This window comes from Lissotriton vulgaris, chromosome 3_1 (genome assembly GCF_964263255.1).
Source record: "Lissotriton vulgaris chromosome 3_1, aLisVul1.2, whole genome shotgun sequence".
NCBI lineage: Eukaryota > Metazoa > Chordata > Amphibia > Caudata > Salamandridae > Lissotriton > Lissotriton vulgaris.
Genome location: NC_141689.1, coordinates 290,898,744 through 290,919,208, shown reverse-complemented (window position 1 = coordinate 290,919,208; position 20,465 = coordinate 290,898,744). Strand labels below are relative to the sequence as shown.

At 41.5% G+C, this 20,465-nt stretch overlaps 1 protein-coding gene across 1 annotated transcript in view; it reads left to right on the top strand.

Moving 5' to 3' along the window:
- ALPK2 (alpha kinase 2) overlaps positions 1–20,465 on the top strand; it is a 618,993-nt gene that overhangs the window by 531,939 nt on the left and 66,589 nt on the right. Inside the window, exon 10 of the mRNA XM_086960478.1 lies at positions 17,124–17,398. Coding sequence (XP_086816604.1) covers positions 17,124–17,398 — 275 coding nt within the window. The remainder of the gene's footprint in view (positions 1–17,123; positions 17,399–20,465) is intronic.

Here is a 20,465-nt window from a genome sequence, read left to right as displayed (position 1 = left end):
CCTGATAAGAGCTCTGTTTAGGAAATCACCACACTGTGCACCAAGAAACAGTCCTTTATCTATTAGAGTCATGTGATAAGTTATTCTATATCTTAAACGCTTCTTCGATCCCAGTGGGGACCAGATGCGATCCTTGGATTGATATGCAGGCATTTTGATGAAGTATGCCACTTAAGACCAGTTAGGGCTCCGCCTCCTTTCAACTCAAGCACTTTTTGAATAAAAAAAGGCACAACCACTTGCAACAGGAATCGCAGAACTTTTCCAATGAAACCCTCTTCTGTAGGATTGGTGATCTTGTTATTATTTAGTTTATGGCACATCAGCGGGTACATCACAAACATTTACAAGTCAGTTCCCTCTGACTCCTTCATTGGTTTGATATAGTCCACCAAGACAAAGGCAACCCTCCTGCCATGGAAGAACAGGCCAGATAAGCGAGCCATTACCACAACACTGAAGGAACCGTAGTCCCATGCAGTGGAGCTAAAGGCCGTAGAGGAACATTATATCAGAGATTACAAACTTCATCAGCCCCAGTTGAATTAAGGCCACCAGCAAAGCATCAAAACTCATAAATCTTCTGCTCCACATAAATCATTGTTAGAAAGTGAAAGACTTTATCGATATTAAGGGAAACGTAAGTGTGTTCATCCAACAGGTCATTACGTGGGTGCCACCAATAGCATTTCCATATAGCACTTAACCGGTGCTTAATTTGAGCCCGTGATGCAGGTGAGGTCCACCGGCACTCACTGTTGGAAACCAGGACTTATTTTTCTTTTTCAGACTTAGACCCAAAAAAAGAGAGAGAAAAGCAGAAAAGGGGGATGTAAAGAGGAGGATAAATACAACAAACAATTACAAAGGGAGAAAGGAGTGATGAAAAAGTACCAGCAATAGTGAGATAAAGGGACAGGTAGTGTTAAGTGATGCATGTAAGAAGCATGAGTTGGAATTATGACTAGACAGCATTCGACAATCCCTATAATCTAGAAGCTCTGGCAGCGAGATCTGAGAAAAATCTTAGGCCCGGCTCTTATTCTTTTGCAAATTAAGCACTGGCTTCAAGCCACAAATTCTCTATTTCTAGGTGCTGTAAATAATAATAATACTTTAAGAGACTGGTAGTCAATGCAATGCACTCAAAGATGAAGTTGCAGAGGAGCTAGTCGGATGGAGTAAAGCTAAACACTGAGCCTAGTTCTGGATTTGCTGCAATGGATGCAAAATAAAAGCAGGTGAAGCCAATAACAGAGAGTTACAGTAAACCAGGTGACTGGATATGCAACGAGAATTATCAATGATCGTAGGATCAGATACATAAGATATAAAGTTTCTAACCAGTTTCATTAAGAAAATGCTGGTGGAGGAGAGTTTAATGACCAGCTGAAGAAAAATCTTAATTGAACTGAAAAATCAAACTAGCAACAGTAGAGACAGTAGGTGGGGATGTCCCTAGTTGAAAGGCCAATAACCCATAAGGAGATCTTTGGGAGATTTTCGCTCAGAGATGACAAGGACTTCCGTATTGTCTCTGTTTAATTTAAGAGAATTGGAACTCTTCTACTCTACCACCATTATGCAGTTGTTCAAATTAGAGATAACATTGCTCAGAGGATCATCTAATGATATCAGACTCTACCTATCATCCACATAGCGCATACATTTAAGGCCACAAATGTGATAAGTGAGGACAAGGGGCAAACCTATCAATTGAATGGGGGGAGTTTGTGGGTTGAAGTTGGCATGGTTTCTGTAGACAACCCTAACAAAACCGAGATCATCCTCTTCTCGCCCAAAAACAACCCTCTACCATTCAAACATGGATCGCTGACCTTAATGCCCTAAATTGCCCTCTCTCCCTCGCCGAATCCGTCAAATCACTCGGCATCACCATCAACAATAATCTTACAATAAACTCCCATGTAAAGAATTCAGCAAAAAGTGCACTTTTCACACTCCGGCATCTCAAAAAAATCAAACCCTTTATTCCAGCGGATTACCCAATCTCTTGTACTATCCAAAATCGACTACGGAAATGCCCTTCTCTCTGGTACTCCCAAAATCCCCCCTGCCCCACCAAATCTGTCCTCCACCTCGCAACCAGACTTACAACAAACTTTAAACGTTTTGACTGCATCTCACCTGCCCTCAAGGCTCTCAAATGGCTCCCCAACGAAGGTAGATCGTCCTATAAAATTGCCTGTATTACACACAAAGCCCTATATCAGAAGACTCCAACCTACCTATCAACTAAACTCAAAAAAAGCTGGACGGGCCCGAACGTTGAGAAGCACCAACACTCTTCTTCTCATACCCCCTCTACTCAAAAAAGCTGCTCACAACCCCGCTCCTTCTCTGGCAAAGCCCCTACCATCTGGAAAGCCCTCCCGAAAGACCTTCGATGCAACCCCTCCTATGTCAACTTCAAAACTTCAAAAGAAACCTTAAAATACACTTCCTCACTAAATACTGGGGAAATTAACTCCCTGTTCTCCTTTTGGACTTTTTTCCCTTCTCCTGCCTTAGGCAACCCCGCCTACCCCTCACACTCACTCACCCCCCCTCCTCACCCCCTCCCCCTCATTATATTCCCCCACACCCTATGATGTCCCCTGAGTCCTCCTTGGCATACTGTAAAATTGCTATCTATAACGACATTCTTGTTCTTTCAATTGATGTTTTGTATATCTTATATGCATTCCTCTCACTATGTACTCTAAATGGTTCCTTTTTTTATTTTTGTCTGATCAACTGTATAATTTGTTTCGAGCATTGCTATTGCTGCTTTCTGGTTTCTTACCATTGCTGATGTAAAGCGCTCTGATACCCTTGGGTGGACCTAGCGCTATATAAAACCTTCAAAATAAATAAAATTAAAATAAATAAATAAATGAAGGAAGACGGCACCACAGGCACCGGGGAGAGGCCTTGATTTAGTAAGGACAGGGGTTAGCCAAAGTCTTGGATTTGACAATGTTTCAATATGTACTGACAATCCATAGGAGGGAAGCGATGATTCATAGATTTCTGATTTGTATGCAGTTTGCAAATGAAACCCTTATTGTTTAATTTTGCCCTGAGCACAGTTTCACCTTGAAACTGCCCAATTACCGGCTGGTCGGAGGGATAGTTAGGCCTGACACATATTTTCATCGAGGTGGAAAGGGCTCTGCAGTAGAATTGTTTCAGCTGAAATAAAGCTTTTATCGCCGTGATTCTGACTTCCGTTTGAGAGTGTGGGTTTTATTGTACAACTAATCAGATTCCGAGAATCACAAACGACTTGAATACAGATTGCAATAATGTATTCCTTTCTGCCTTTGTGGGTCTCCCGCTGCCCACACAGTTATGTGCACTGCAAACAGCCTGCCCTATGTGACTGGAATAACAAGTCGTTGCTTTCTTTTAGGTTTCAGCCACAAAATCAAAGATTCTCATTGGAGCAACTCTGCCTTTTAATTCTAATCTATCCAGGAATCGATAACATCTCCTGAACTTATTTTGTACTCATGTTATTGATCCCTGAGTTACGTCTACTTTTCAGAAACCCGTAATAAACTTTTAATGGCAGTGTTTTTTCCTGACAGTCACCGACTTGTAGCGCAAATCTCTGAACCTCTGGCACTCACAGGTGGCCGACCTCCCCAACGCAGAGGAAGGGGCTCAGTTTCTCAGATCGTTAACGCTTTACTGCACCGACTTTTTCCAAGCACTTGAAGCACTAGGGGGCAGATTTATGTTAACTGGCGCATCCCCAGGGATGCGCCAGTTAATGTGCGGCACAGTGCGCCACACCTCCGCCACCCATGGTGCGCCGCATTTATAATGCGGCGCACCATGGTGCAAAAACGCCACAGATGCGTGACGCATCTGTGCCGGAAAGGTGGCGCATTGCTGGAGTTGCGTCGCAAGCGCGACGCAGCTCCAGCAAGGCTCGGGGTGCCCCATCTTCACAAGGCTGCGTCAAGACCAACGCCTGCTTCAAGCATTGGCCTGAAAGTGACTGAGTGAAATCTCATAGATTTCACTCAGCCACTTTCAGGAGGCATTCCTGCGCAGGAACGCCCCCCCAAGGCGCAGGAACGTCTCCTTATGGCGCAGGGCTTTACAACGTGACGCATCTCCTAGATGCGTCATGTTGTAAATAGGGCGCATTGTTTGCGCCGCCGTTGCGTCAAATAAAGTGACGCAATTGCGATGCAAAGAGGCGCAAGGGCATCATAAATCTGCCCCTAGGAATTTAGGGCCTTATTAGAGTTGTCTGGAATTCCGGTGTGGGAGGGGTTGTGGAGTTGCCCTTGACCTCATGTGGATTCCTAGTTCCGAGGACTTTTCCTCTGACAGTCTCAGCCAGTGGAAGATGTCAGCTGACTGCACGTGTTTTTACCCTGTGCAAAAATGCACCAGGCACAATCAGCCCTGATGTTCCTGCAGCTGTTAAGGGGGCACTGGATCACTCAGAATTAGCAGGTACCCCCACTCCTCCTGGAATACTGCTCCAGAGGACCTGTAAAAAGGGCTGTTCTTGCTATCCGGGACCCAAATGAACTTCATCAGAAGAGGAAGGGGGACTACGTTATCCTCCCCAACCCTCTGTGAAATTGTCTTGTTAAATCCTATCAAGTTTAGGCAATTAATTAGAAGTTGGGTGTACTTTCAAATGCACTATTTATCACCATGTTTACTAAAAATGTATTGGTGGAGAACACCCATCCCTCCTGCCTGATATCAAATTGTCTGCCATTCCTTTGTATTCACCAATGATACAGGCCAAATGTGTTTTAAAAATGGGCGATATGCCACTCATGTCTCAAAATCATTGGTAGAAAAACCTGCATATTCATGTAAAGGTCCCTTTAAAAATTATATACAATGTTCCCCATTTCAGCTGTCCCGGTTTGCAGTAAACAGCACTGTCGACCACATTATCTGAAATGTGGCACCATACTACCTAAAAAACATATAGTTAAATGGGAGTGAGACTTTAAAATAAAATGTCTTTATGGTGATTGGTCCCATTCTGACCCTGCTTTGAGGGGAGAGATTTGATTGCAACAACTCAGTTGGGGCTGCTGCAGGCCCTTAAGATCACAGTAGGTGCGTGAGCTGGCCCCTGCTGAGAGAGTTAAAGAACTCTCAGGCTGCCTGCAGGGGGGACATCTCGCTCTAATGGCCAACATTACGGACAAAAGGAGTCAGTGAAAGAATTCCTCACAGACAACGGACAAGAGGCCCAAACATCGGGCGGTCCGTGAAATTTACGGACGGTTGGTCACCCTATCTCTGCGACTGTTGCATTCCCGCCTTTGAGTTCTGTTCGCTGCTGCTACTGCAGATACGGGCCAATCATATTCAAATCAGTCTTGCATGTCCATAGGAGCTGGAAGAAGGGGTGCCCGGGCTGTGGCACCAACCCCACATTAACCAGGCTGGAGTTCAGAAGGTGAATGAGTAATAAAGATGCTATTGAATGTTGATTTTATCTGGTAGCATTTACAGTCTGTCAAATACAGAGGTCAAATGTCAGGGAATAACTTGTTGCAAATGGCTGTTTAATCTTTTAAAATGGAGACTGGGGTTTACTTTTGCTAACTGCAAAGCAAGGTGATTTTGTAAAGTAAACTATTTAGCAGTCTTGTCATTTTTTCTAACTTAATACCATTTAAATAACTGTAAATGAACTGTACAAATATTTCAGACTATATCCGCCGTTCGGAAAACACAAATGAAGCACATTTTTGAGTAATTCTGAAGTGTGATGGAAACAAAGATTTTAATAGTATCAAAATAAACCCGCTTTCCACACATCATTTGTGATTTTTGTATCATTAGAAAACTGTATAAGGAAATTTAGTATCCATTTCAATTGAATATGTGCTGTCTGCAAATGATACTGCGCTGTCATTCTTTAGTAATCTATTTGCAGCAATGTTCTCCTAAAGGCACCACCAGCTACATACTATACACTTACCACTGTCATGCTGAATGCATCTGAGACACTTGTTCGCGACGCTTGGATTTTTCACAATCCCTATGACTTCAGTGATGTAACATTGATGGCAGCACAAACAATCTAAAAATTGTTCCAGCACCACTTCTTGCAAGTTCACCGAAGGTGGAAGTCCATCCTTAGCTGTTACTATTCAGAGTCCCCCACATGGAACGCAAGCGACCAGAGTCTCACACCAGCAGTATGCTGACCTGGTTGGGAGCATTCTTTTGAGAGGCAGCCATTTTGTTCGAGTCCAGGAGCTCTACTGTCCTCAAATTGGAGATGAGAGGTAAGCAGGGCCCACCCTGAATTCATCAGAATGAGTAAGAGCAATCAGTCATATAACCCCTGGTGTTGACTGAACAACCTCTAGATACTGGAACGTCCAGTGTCCAGAATGGAACTTTTTTCTTCTGTAACTATACAACAGCTTATCAAAGAAATATATAATTAATGTCAAACTGAGAGCAACCCCCTGCTTCAATGCACGGCTGGAAACACAGTAGAGCTTGGCTGATTAAGCTCCCATTTCATTCTCCTTGCCAAAAGTGTGTTGCTTTTATGAATACTGAAGTTGCGTAATTTAAAATATTCCTGCAGGTGTGTTGTGAAAAAAGAGAAATACTGCAGTCTCGTGCCATCCAAAACGCAAAATTGGTTTCGCAATTTATGGGTGAATGATAGTTTGCAGGTTCATTTTTAAAATCATTTTCAACATGAAAACCCAGCATCATAGCCATATGTAGTACCTACTATAACTCTGTGGTACAATGCATCTGCTGCAGAGATCTGCTTGAATCCTATGGGTCAAATCGAGTTGATAAAATACATGCCAGTCCTGGTGGGTGGTAGTGACCACTGTGCAAAGACTATGAAACTTCTTTATCTGGTGTTCGCTGTAAAATTGCAGCTGTTAACAAGAAATATAGCTATTCAAGGGAAAGGCTTCTGGAGCTTGGCAACCGAGGTAAGAACATTCCCTGCAAACCCTCTAAAGCTGATTTCTATACTGGCTGCTTTAGATCTGAAAAATGTCACTTTGCATTTACGCCTAGCAGTACTTCCTCACCAGAGGTGTGTACTAGACTAACAATTTCGAACACACGGACTGACCCACTATCGGGCATCCTCCTTAATACGGTTTCTCTCGTCAAAAACAAATAAGAATTCACGGAGTTTGTGGACAATTACTCCTCAGATATTATTTTTGTTACGGACACCTGGGCCGATTCTACATAGGACCCTAACTTAAGAAGTGCCATTCCTGAGGGTTACAATATTTCCAGACTGGACTGGCCAGTTGAACGCTGCAGCGGGTTCGCAATAATTTATCAAAACGTTCTTAAGCCTGATTTTAGCCTATCACATCTGGACTGTGAAGCCCTTAGGTTTATTTTCAAATTTAACAATATTGCTGCCTTCAACGGCATTTTAATTTATCATTCCCTCGAGTCCAGTGCAAAATTCATTCATTCACTAATCATGCATGGGTCGCCCTAATTTTACTACTCTTTGGGACTTTAATTTCCATTTAGAGATTTCATACAATAAAGAAACAGAACACCTTATTGATAGTATGCACAGTTTTTGACATAACTCAGCTAATAAACTCATCGGCCTATCTGGCAAATCACACCCTTGATGGGGTTTGTACTAGTAATCAGGAGCTGAATTTTTAGAAAACCTTGCCACTGACTTGGGCTGACCACATAGCTTTGTTCTCTTGCTCAAAGACGCTACCAACTACAGCTCTAGCCATCCTGTGCCTACTTTGATCAAATTCCGCCCTGGCAAAAAATGGACGTTGCCAAATTAAATAATATTCTGTTAAAGTCTCAAGCCATTTTGGGTAATAACATAGACACAGCTGCTACTAATTATTTTTACTGGATTGATTCTACCGTTTCTCAGCTAGCCCCTGTAGAGATGATCAAAACCACAGAAGGCAGCTCTCTGCCCCATGGTATTCACAAGATCTAAGATTACTAAAACAAAAATACAGACATCAGAAACAAAAATAGGGAAATAACTACTGCCCTGAGGAAAGGAACCAATATAAACAACTTATCAGAAGGTATCAATCCCTAGCAGAAAAAACTAGGGGGCATATTATCAAGGGCAGACGTTACATTATCGCCGCTTTTATCGGCAGGAAACTGTCTAACATGGGCTTCAATTGGAATTCATAGAGCATATTATCAAGGCCATTATCGCCACTTTATCGGCAGTTTCCTGCCGATAAAAGCGGCGATAATGTAACGCCTGTCCTTGATAATATGCCCCTAGATACTTCTCAAATAAAATCAACTCTGCAAAAAACTCCTCAAAAGAGTTATTTAAAACAGTGAACATTTGGGCCAACTGTAACTCTAAAAACACCGTAGAACCTAACAAAACTTTGTGTAATAAATTGCTGAGTTTCTTTCAATGAAGGTTAATGCAATCTTCAATGAATTCACCTTGAATCTGAATAGCAACTCCACTGAAGCTAGCAATGTTAATATTAATCCATCATCTAATATCTTTTCAACCTTCTCCCCTCTTACCAGTGAAAAAGTTGTCAACCTCATTGAGGCTACAAAATCAGGTGCCCCTAAAGATCCATGTCCCCTTAATGTTCTTCACTGCATCTCAGGGACTGTATCAGCTCAATTTTCTGAATTGCTCAATAAGATTTTGATCTCACTGCATTTCCCCTCAACCTGGAAGAAGGCATTGTTGATTCCCCTACTCATAAAAATCTTCACTTGACCCCTTAGATGTGAAAAATTATTGGCCCACCTCTCGCCTTCCTCTGCCAACCAAGGTTCTTGAGAAAGCATTAAACATGGATCTCATGGCTTTCCTTGACAAACACTACATCCTAGATAGCTCTCAGTACGGTGTTATGCCCAATCACTGTACCAAATAAGCCCTCATGACTGCTATGGAAGAAATCAGGTCCTTAGTTGACAAGGTGACAATGCGGCTTTGATTCTTCTGGACCTATTGGCAGCGTTCAATACTGTTAACCACTCTTTAATTGACTGTCTAGAATCCATAGGTATCAGAGAGTCAGCCCTTTCCATTTTAAGTTCTTTTCTGGTGGATAGAGGAAAAGTGGTATCGCAGGGCAATATACATCTGAGCCTTTTTCCTTTGCATGTGAGGTCCCTCAAAGATCATCATTAAGTCCCACTCTCTTCAATATCTGTGACTCCATTGGAGAACCTGATTCGATCATTTGGTTTCTCTGTGATCTCCTATGCCGATGACATGCAGATTGCAGTCTCAGTCTTGTATGATGTCGTGGTGGTACCTAAACAGTTTAACAGCTGCATGGAACAAATTATTATCTGGGAAAATTGCTTCAAGTTAAATTCAGACATGACTGAGGTACTTCTGTTTGGTAAGAATACTTCATTTGGTCTGCTTCCTGGTGGCCTCAAAACCTTGGTCTACTCCCCTGTTAATAAAGCCAAAAACAAATAAATCAGGTCACGCCGTCCTGCTCCTTCCGGCTGAGAATCTTGAGGAAGAATTTTCCTTTTATTCCACTAGAGCTCCAAAGATCGGTGATTATTGCCTTACTGATCCCTAGGAATGACTATTGCGAAGCTCTGTATCTGGGTATTCAACAATGTCTATTGAGGAAACTCCAGACACTCCAGAATGCCGCAGCTCGTCTGCTCATGAAATTTTCCAAACTCAGCTCAGTCTCTCAAGCCATCATCAACATTCATTGGCTTCCAATTTGCGAGCGGGTCATTTTTAAAGCTCTGTGCATGGCTCATGAAGCCCTTCATAATGCTGGACCTGAACACTTCAGAAAAACCTTCCAATGGTACACTCGCAAGCACACGCTTCGATCTTCTGCAGCCAAAATGGTGGCCATCCCCAAATTCAACAAGGTCCATCGGGGTGGTGGAAGCTTTTCCTTCTCCACATGTAAAGTGTGGAATTCGCTACCCTTTAAACTTAGAGCTCTATCAGATGTACTAAAATTGAGGAAGCAGCTCAAAACCTGGCTCTTTGCGCGCTCTCCCTTACATTAAGTTGCCCTGAGGCAACTTTGAATAAATTACAACATATTCAAAATGCTGCAGCACGATTGCTTAAAAACATCCCCATGTCACGGTCGGCCAAACCTGCACTGAGGGCACTGCATTGGTTACCGGTGCGGGAAAGGGTGAAATTTAAATCCCTCTGTCTCGCGCACAAAATTTTGCAGGGTATAGGCCCTCCTATTTTGCAGAGTCTGGTTACACCTTACAAGGCCAGCAGAACCCTACGATCGAATCAAAAACACCTGCTCAAGACCCCTAGAGTTAAAAAGGCCCGCACAGGGGTAAGAAGATTTTCTGTGAATATTGCGGTACTCTGGAACTCACTCCCCTTAAGCTTGCGCTCTGAGACTTGTCTCCTTCGTTTTCGCAAGCATTTGAAAACACATCTTTTCTGTTAACTGCTGACCCTGAGCACACGTGATTGTTACCTCCGTTCCGAAAAGCGCTGGGATGCTCCAGGGTAACTACGCGCTATATAAGACTGCAATAATAATAATAATAATAAGGTTCATCTACTGGGCATGTTGTCTGATGCTAGTGCCAAGAAGCCTTTAGGGATTTGCGCACTCTATAAATAATTGACTTACTTACATACAACATTTGGCAAAGGGAATACACTGAGGAATCATGAGAAGTTTTTGCTCCAAGTGGCACTTTGCTTTGTGGTGTACATTACATAGGTTTTAAAATGGATTCATTCATTATTTCATTCATTCACTCTTCTACCTGTGCTAATTGCAGCAGTTGAAAGTAGAGTTAAACAGAGCTCTGGGAGCGTAAAGGGTAGCTATATGTGGGAATCCGGTTTTCAGTAACACGTTAATACCATAGTGCATCACCAAGTTAACCACTTGCTAAAGATTGGTGGTAACCAAATGCACAAAATACAGGAACACGGGTAGCACAGTAGGTGTGCTCTCTGCAGTCACTAGCCACGGATACAGTTACCCCAAAGGGGTAGCTGCTATTTATGGTACTCATTAATAAAATCCTCTGCGAATTGAAATTCAACTAGTGCATTAAATAGCACCAACTACTAGTTGAGCCTTCCGAAATAGAGCATAACTTGCAGATTTTGGTGTTTTCTACATTAAAAACTGCATGTCGTGGTGTTTGCTGACCATTTCCCCCCCTTATATTTCAACAGTTTGGACTAGAGGTAATGTATTTATTGTACCTGGTACCTACCCGGTGTGATAAATATCACACCACTTGTAATTGCAATTCATGTGTACATGGGTTTTTGCAGCGGAATCCTACTTGTTTAACAAAGCACTCATAACCGAGATGACTGTAGTGCATTTTATTGCCTTTTTGGTATTTTGGTCTCTTAATCCTAGTGTTATTCTGCACCACCCTGATAGAGTAATATTACTGTGTCACAGTCTAACTCCAGTGTTAGTGAATTACTCAAAATGTACTGAGAAAAACCGAAAAATTATGGGTGGAATATTTGAATTAACTCAGTCACTGGTAATTACTCTGAGCCGCATTGCATTCCATCATTTTTTTCCCACCTTGCCGCCTCAGACCGGAACCAGCCGTATGCCAGTCAGCCTTGGTGGTGCTTCCATAGGAACAGCCCAGCCGAATTGCCAGACAGGTCCCTTCTCAACTGGAACACAGGCAACCCAGACCACGTATGGCCTATTTGGGCGTCTTCAATAGGGTGCAGCTTGATTACAGTGGCATAGTGAGCACCGGACCCACACTTAGGGCATCACACTGAGGAAAGCAATAAAGTGATGGGTAGAATGCTTGAATGAATCTCAGCCACTGGTAATTACTTGGACCGCATTCCAGTCCAGCGTTTTTGTGGCAGAATGGTGACACACCCCAAAAGAGTGTACGAAAAATCACCAAATGATCGAACAAAACAAGATAATATGTTTTAATGCTAGATTCAACATTGCACATTACTTATTGCTATTTCATTTCTGATCGCTTTCCATGACCGTAACAAGGTAGCATTGGTGTCATGGCAACCCCGCCCCCCATCCCCTCCTCCGCCTGCCCCCACTTTAGCTGTTTGAGTGGGCTCGGGTGCCTCTAGACAGTTCTTTGTGTTTTAAAACATTTACATTGATTTTTATGACCTCTTTGAGGTTTATCAGCCTCAATTTGAAAATGAGAGAAAGGAAGGACTGGGGGCATGCATAGAACAATGGTGAGAAGGATGAGTGGGTGGTTGGAGAGATGGATGGATGGATGGATGGATGGATGGATGGATGGATGGATGGATGGATGGATGGATGGATTACTCGCTCAGTGCCATTTGGGATATGGTACAAAGTGGGGTATTTTTTATTGTACTATTTACTCCCTTGAGTGTCAGCATGTTTTTCTGGGAACAGACATGCCTCATTGACAAGGATAGATATTTAGTGAGTTTATTTTATTGATTACAGGACTAACAATATTGCTAATGCTCTCTAGAGCTGTATGAGCATCTGTTAGTTCTATGATCCATTTTCTGGCAGAAAAGCGTCTCTCTTTACAGAATGATCTCACAGAGTAATGTATAATGTATATTTGTAATACATTTTTCACAAAAACGTTGTTAGAAGTTTGCCTCTGTAACCCGTTATGTCCTCTTTGGTGCAGAGTTCTCAGAAACGCGCGCCGCGCTCTGCACACCTGTGACAGGCCCTGTTATGTCTGACAGCATTTTAATGACTGTTAATGAGATTCAGCGACTTTTTGCAAATCGTGTTCACATCTTGTAGGAGTGGGAGTTCTCGTGCGGAGGAGAATGTTACATACAATAGCATGTTCTCGCAGCCACAGGACATTCAGACAGAATGATGCTGCGGATTCCTAACACTCTTCGCCCACTGAAGTGAACCTTTTAATGTCCCAAAGAGTGGAAATTTACAGAATCGAACCCATAAATGCCCCAAAAAGTGGAAATTCACATAATCTACCCCTAAATGTCCCAAAAAGTGGAAATTCACAGAATCGAACGTTAAATACCCCAAAAAGTGGAAATTCACATAATCTACCTTTAAATGTCCCAAGAAGTGGAAATTAACCGAATCGGACCTTAAATGCCCCAAAAACTGAAAATTCACACAATCTACCCTTAAATATCCCAAAAAGTGGAAATTCACAGAATCGAACGTTAAATGCCCCAAATAGTGGAAATTCACACAATCTACCCTTAAATGTCCCAAAAAGTGGAAATTCACAGAATCGAACGTTAAATACCCCAAAAAGTGGAAATTCACATAATCTACCCTTAAATGTACCAAGAAGTGGAAATTAACCGAATCGGACCTTAAATGCCCCAAAAACTGAAAATTCACACAATCTACCCTTAAATGTCCCAAAAAGTGGAAATTCACAGAATCGAACGTTAAATGCCCCAAAAAGTGGAAATTCACACAATCTACCCTTAAATGTCCCAAAAAGTGGAAATTCTCAGAATCGAACGTTAAATGCCCCAAAAAGTGGAAATTCACATAATGTACCCTTAAATGCCCCAAGAAGTGGAAATTAACCGAATCGGACCCTAAATGCCCCAAAAAGTGAAAATTCACAGATTCTACCCTAAATGTCCCAAAAGTGGAAATTCACAGATTCGAACCTTAAATGCCCAAACAAGTGGAAATTCACAGACCCAGATTATCTAGAAATTCAGTTTAACGGTGTTCTTGTGACACAACATGTAGCTGTGAGGGTAAGAGAAGGACAAAGCATATGATCCAGTGGGAATGTGATGGGAGATGAAAATGGGGTCAGCATTTACAAGGTGACAACTTGGAGTATTCATAAACATTTGTGTTCACTTTTCAAACACTCATTGTACTTCTAAACGCACACCTACTTTCAGAATGAGTGATGAAATAGATAGTTGGGAAAATTACCTGTATATTTTTCAGCGTATTTAAAGTAATAGTTTTCTTCAGGTAGAAAATGTGTTTTTGTGCAAAAAAATATAATAAAAACTTGAATGTGCAATTGCACATTTACCAAATTCCAGCATCTTTGGATTTTCCCCTCTGCGGGCAGGCTGCAGCACCAAGTTGTTTGTTTCTGGAGTGCACCTCAAAGTTACTTGCATCCTCAAAATTTGGGAAATTTCGCTTATCTCAGTTGTGCTACAAATGCATACGTTTTGTGAAGCTGCCTCAAATTGTTTTTGATGTTGCCAAAGCTAATGATGACATGTCATTTACTTGTGCTATTACAGTTCACTAACTATTAGAATTCACTAACTCTGTTGTATGGCTCTTTTCGGCCTCAGAAGCATAAAGGGTTGAGTAAGCCCTGACAGACTTAACCCTTTCGCTGCGGCGACTATTCCGCCGCAGCGCTAACAGGGCGGGGCAGCCGCATGCTGGTAACAGAACCGCTCCGTCACCAGCCGCGGTTGAGCTGTGCTCGTGACGGAGCAGTTCCGTCATGGCCCGCCCCGCTCAATAGAACGCGCCGCGCAGGCGCGGCGGCCGGACCATGACGGAACCGCTCCGTCATCAGCACAGCCCAACTACAGCTGATGACGGAGCGGTTCCGTCATCAGCATGGAACGTGTTAAAATATGTGTGCCATAGGCTGCGCACAAGGTTTAAGCGCTCAAGTAGAGGAATAATAGAAAGAGAGTGAAAGCCCTTGTAAATATGCCCCCAAGTACAGTAAAAGATGAAAAATAAAGGCACATTTAAGAAAGGAGAGTTATAACGGGGAAAAAAACAAAGCTTAAGAAATAATGGGCAAAAATAGTTTATTCATAGTCAGTGTGGAAAGTCCGAGAACTTCCAAAATATCAAAAAACGGTTACAGTTGGTGATAGATTTCAGCACACTGCAACCAAGCTTAGAGACTTTTTTTTTACAGAAAACCTTAGCACATTCTAGACAGACAGAAGCTCTTCAATGGCAAAACTGACAAAAGGCCACTAGATGGCAATACCTAGAAAGATATAAACAAGTGAAATTTCATAAACTGTTTGCAGAATTAATGGCGAGAGGGTTTTCGTTAACTAACCTTACAGGGTGTATGAACTTTATTGCTTAGGGCTGATGGCCAATAGCTCCCAAGACTATCAATTGCCTCGCTCCACTAATTGCCACCCACGCTCCATAAAAGATCTCTCTTAAATAAAGGGAAAAGACACCAAAACGTATGCCACATATATTAACATTTTGCCATAGAGAGAATATAGCGGCATCAGACGGAATTTGTGCCTCATTGTTTCTTATTTGAAATAGATTTTATCTGGACCAAATTCATCTGGAGGCGTATTCGTGGTCATTCTTTCCTTAAAAACATTTATTATTATTATTACTTGAGAGTTTTATTTGCTTTGTGATTTCGAATTCGACATCCTAAACGTATCCAGTGATGTGTCTCTGGGGACAAAGGGGCATATTACCAAGCAATAGCGATAATTATCGCTATTGCTTGGTTAGAGACAAAAATTTACCGCTGAGCTGCGGCGATTTTTATCGCAGATAAACCTTGGTATTACCAAGGTTTATCGCAAATACGATAAAAAACGGCCGCAATGCATGAATATCGTTGAAAAGTCAGCGATATTCATGCATTATCGAGCTAATGCTCTTAGCCATGTTATCCACCTCCCATTGGATAACATGGCTAAGAACTGCTCAGGGCAGGTGTTAGCTTTTGGAGATATTCGCGCTCAGCGCGAATATCTCCATAAGTTGGTAATAGGAGATAGCGAGTCGCTAACATCTTGGCACGCCCACTTTGCATGTCATTAGTGATAAATATCACTGACATGCAAAGTGGGGCCCAAGAAGGTCGCTATTTCCTACTAGCTGTCGCCAACTGGTGTTAGCGACAGCTAGGTAATAGGGAGATAATTTTATCTCCGCTTTCTTGGCTTATAAAGCCAAAAAAGCGGAGATAAACCTCCTTGATAATATGCCCCAAACTTCTTTAGTCTTGGACTTTCTGTTTTTTTATGAACAGTACTCAAGACTGTACCTATTTAAATACATCAATTTATAAAAATCAAAGTTTCAGCCCTTATTGCGCATCTTGAGGAGATGAGAAGGGCAAGCATGACTAAGTGTTAAAGCAACACAGTGCAGCAACCAAATTGGCTGTGGTTAGTTGAGCGAATGGGAAAATACAGTGCAGAGTCACATCTACTAAGACTGTCCCACTGCTGCTGTCTTTACACGCGCTGGAGCACAAACAGGAATCACAGTGAGAGGCCCAGCTGGGGTGAAGGTGCACAGGCGAGTGCGCACAGTCTAGCTCTGCCTTTGTACTGGAGGCATACCCTTACAGAACATATTTGTATGCCCCGCAAACTCAGAAGGATCCCACGCAATGGATGTCTGCTGTGCACAGCAGCACACATGCAATGCGTGGCTTTTTTGAGAAATAAACATATTTCCTCTTGTTAATACCTGCATATGGCTTGTCTCTCTGGAGATGCATAGTCGGTTAAAAACAATGGTCTGATATTAGGCCCCAGCGGCCGAGATTAACCATTTATTCCTTCCGAATGTAAATGTTTTTGAGCTTATAAAGCGCCCTGCTACCCATAGGTTTCCTGGCGCTGTATACCGCTGGGGAACCCGTCCTGGCTTTCCCTGTGAGATGGTCCTTGTTGGGCACCCCCAAGGTGAAGCCAGGCATCCCCGGCGTTGATGGGGCCGTTTGTGGAGATGAGGCAAGCTAATGCCCAGAGTTGCTGAGTGGGGCCCATGGCTAGAGTGGCACCGAAGGCGAGAATTATCAAGCCCGCTGACATTGGCCCCAACACCCTGCCGCGCCGGGAATTGAACCCTGGTCCCAGGCCGACCTCTGCTTCTGGGTCTACCGCCTCTAACCAGTAAGCCACACTACTCCACACTTCCAACACTTTGTTGTTTGTTGCTTGTTTAAAGCTTGACACAGTTCTCTGCAAATGAACACTTCTCCTTTGAAAGACATAATAGTATGTCTATCTGAACTACCTTGAGTAGTGTTACCTGATATATGAGATTGTTAGTCTGCCTTTCCTTTCCACTATACTGTACGTAGACTTAGCTTCCTAACTGTTTGCCTATAATATTCCTAATTTCATCAGCTATTTATTTTGATTACTTCATTATTTGCAGGAGGGGAAGAGATTGAATTCAATCAACTCTTTTTCAGAGAAGATTTCATCTGCGACAGGTATTTTGGTGGCAATTTACAAGGAAAGATCTCGACGGAAGAGCTGCACTTCGGAGAAGGGGTCCACCGTAAAGCATTTCGAAGTAAAGTGATTTACGGCCTTGTACCCATCTTTAACCCTGGTCATGTCTGTGTTCTGAAAGTGCACAATGCGGTTGCATATGGGACCAAAACGACGGATGAGCTTTTGCAAAGGAATTACAAACTGGCAACCCAGGTAAACTCCTATGTTTGGAATGTCCCTCCCTGTCTGTCTCATATGTAACATATCAATGTGGAAAAAAACTCCTAGGCCATCAGCTAAGTATGTGAACAATTAGTCTAAGACCAGTAGAGAAAAGGAATATCAAAAAATGAAATGTATATTAAAAAATATATATTTAATTAAATAGATAAAAATCATATAGAGACTCGGACACATAAGTCAAACTATATGATACAGTAAAAATATAGTACATTAAAATTCATCAACAGACTTCAAACACGATAAATACAGGGCATATAAATCATATTCGCATATAGATCAGACAAGTACCAAATAATAATGCATTCAAGATCATCAATGACATAGGGAACATTGTAGAATTATTTATAAACACTCAACGCGCGTTTCGGCAGAGAAATTCGCCTTCCTCAGGAGTCACAGATGAAACTCTGAAAGAACATTATTAAAAAGAAAAATATAGATCAGATCACAAAGTTTGTTTAGCATAACTAATACATATCATCAACTATACTAAAAAAATCTTACACAAATCAAAATTCAAGAAACCTTACTATCTAGTAGGTCTAGACTATAAATTTGGTCACATATTGTCATATGATAGACAGATATTCATACAGAAACAGTGTAGTACTTAGCAGGACAAAGAACCAGATAAACAAAAATGCATGGATGGTACAGTATTCATTTCATGGAAAGATGTTATAAGTAAATCCTGCATAGAGGAAGAAATGATGATGAACTAGTTTAAATCATAGTTAGTTATGTCGTACAAATCAATAAACTTACATTAGCAGTATTGACTTTCAAATCACTAGCACAACCAATCGATGATAACTTCTTGCTTAGTCAGAGCCGCTTGATAAAGGCTAATTCCTGATAGATAAAATATGCACTCATGAACATGATGTTGAAAAAACTGTCACTTTGAACACAGAGAGCCATGTAATTACTGATTATATACGGTCTGCCTAATTTCATGCGATAGATAGAAAGACCGAAATGACGTAGGTATAGTTAGATAGGTAACTGGGAGTTAATAATGACCAGTCTATATATGAAGACCAGCCATTTAAACAGGATGTATTGCATGTATTACGTCATAAGGAGGGATTAGATACGAAGATACGCATCTGTGTACTTTGGTTGCATAGTCGTTATATTTAAAAAAAGATGAGGTGCATAAATAAAGACAACGCGTTATCCATAATAACATAAGTAGGTATTGGCCTATAATCCAAAATTAGAAATATAGTCGGTGGCTAGTTGCTAATGTCAGACTATAAAAGTGAGACAAGTGATAATATAGTCATAAATTTACCTGGTTAAAAATGTCGAAAAGAGAAGACACGTTGGTTGTTTATATGGTAGTAGTGATGATGTACATAGTAGTAGAATACGGCTATAAATGAGAAGAAAAGAATAGGAAATTGATAAGAAGGAAAGAGGGTTTGGGGGGGGCATGGGGGGGCGGGAAAAAGGGAGTAAAGGATCTGGAAAAGATACTCGTGAAATAGTGCAAAATTCTGATTGTCCTTAATACGTTATACAATGGATAGGTGCAAAATAATCACCTCGTATATATGGATGCAAGTTCTGAAGTTGTGTGAATAGCAATACTTCAATCGATGTGGAAGTCTGAATATTTTCACAGATTTTTGTCTAAAAAAGAAGAAAATCGCAAACAAATACTTTATGTCAATAAACGTGCTTCTTAAACTATGCTAACGGACATTTATCAGTGAGCCGCTTTTATACGGATTAATCAGGTATTGTCAAAACCGATAAACATTAGACATATACCTTCAAATATATAGATGACTGAGGCTTCTCAGGTCGTAGTAATTGTACACTTCTTAATTCACTGTGAGTCAGGATTCAAAGGATATGTTAGGGCTGTAAATAAAGAGATGCTACGTGAAAGCAGGAGGAACGCGAGATTGTTTTAACATTCTCCAGCGCATATATACTGGGGGTAGCGGCAGGGGATACTGACATGCTTTAAAGGAAAATCTTACCTTAAGAATCAAAAACTTAAGAGCAGTATGATGATACTGATCCAAAGGAGATAGTTAAAAGCTGAAAGAAAAGAATATACGAAGTAACTAACACGGAAGGGAAAGTGGGATAACTCAAAAGAAACCGGCACATAGCTCGTATGTGTAACGGCTAAAGATAGTTGCAAATAGCCGGCAGCTCTTACCTACGAGCGAGAGACGTCTTGTGAACAGCAAGATGGTGCTGCTCCAGGAGCTCCGAAGTTGATAGGAAGCCTCGTCAGTAAAAGAGTGGACATTACGATGGCGCCAGCTATTTAAAGCTTACATACCGCGCAAAATAAGGAGGTCCGATAGATAGATGATAGAAAGTGAAAACGGACTCTTGCTACTGTGGTTGTAACGTAGAAAACCCATTCCAAGATGGCGCTCATAGATGGATAGTAGCGCGCAAAGATTCATATACTTGCCTAAAAAGGAAAAACCGGGGGATGATATCCCAAGGAAAGATGAAAACGTTAAATTCTCATTATAGGTACAGCTTATAATTCATATATAGATCCATAGTAAGGATTGAATATAATGAATTGAATATTGATCCATATTAAGGACTGTATATAATGAATTAGAAGAGATACATAATAGTATATCTTCTGATATAGGGAATTCTTTGTGGTTTTTAATACCTTAAAATAGTCACCATGATATGAGCTCCTAATGCTTATTATAGGGGCAATGTCGAGTTCAGTATCTATTAAAGACAATTGTTATTGAAATTAGTACCTATACAGGAAACTAATAACAGACATTTGATCCATTAGTATGACTGAAAAGACTCAGGGAGATCAAATAATAGCATTTTCCCACAGGATCTCGGCATTTAATCCTTTCTTAAAAGTTCCCAGTGAGAAAATCCAGAAGACTTCCCTTTTTCTTCTGACTTTATCGCCGCCTTTGCTATCTGGGAGTCTGATCTTTTCTAGACTGCGCCATTTGAAATCGTCAGGGCCATGCTGGTTTTCTATGAAATGTTTCACCAGCGGCGCTAAGATCTTGTTGGTGCG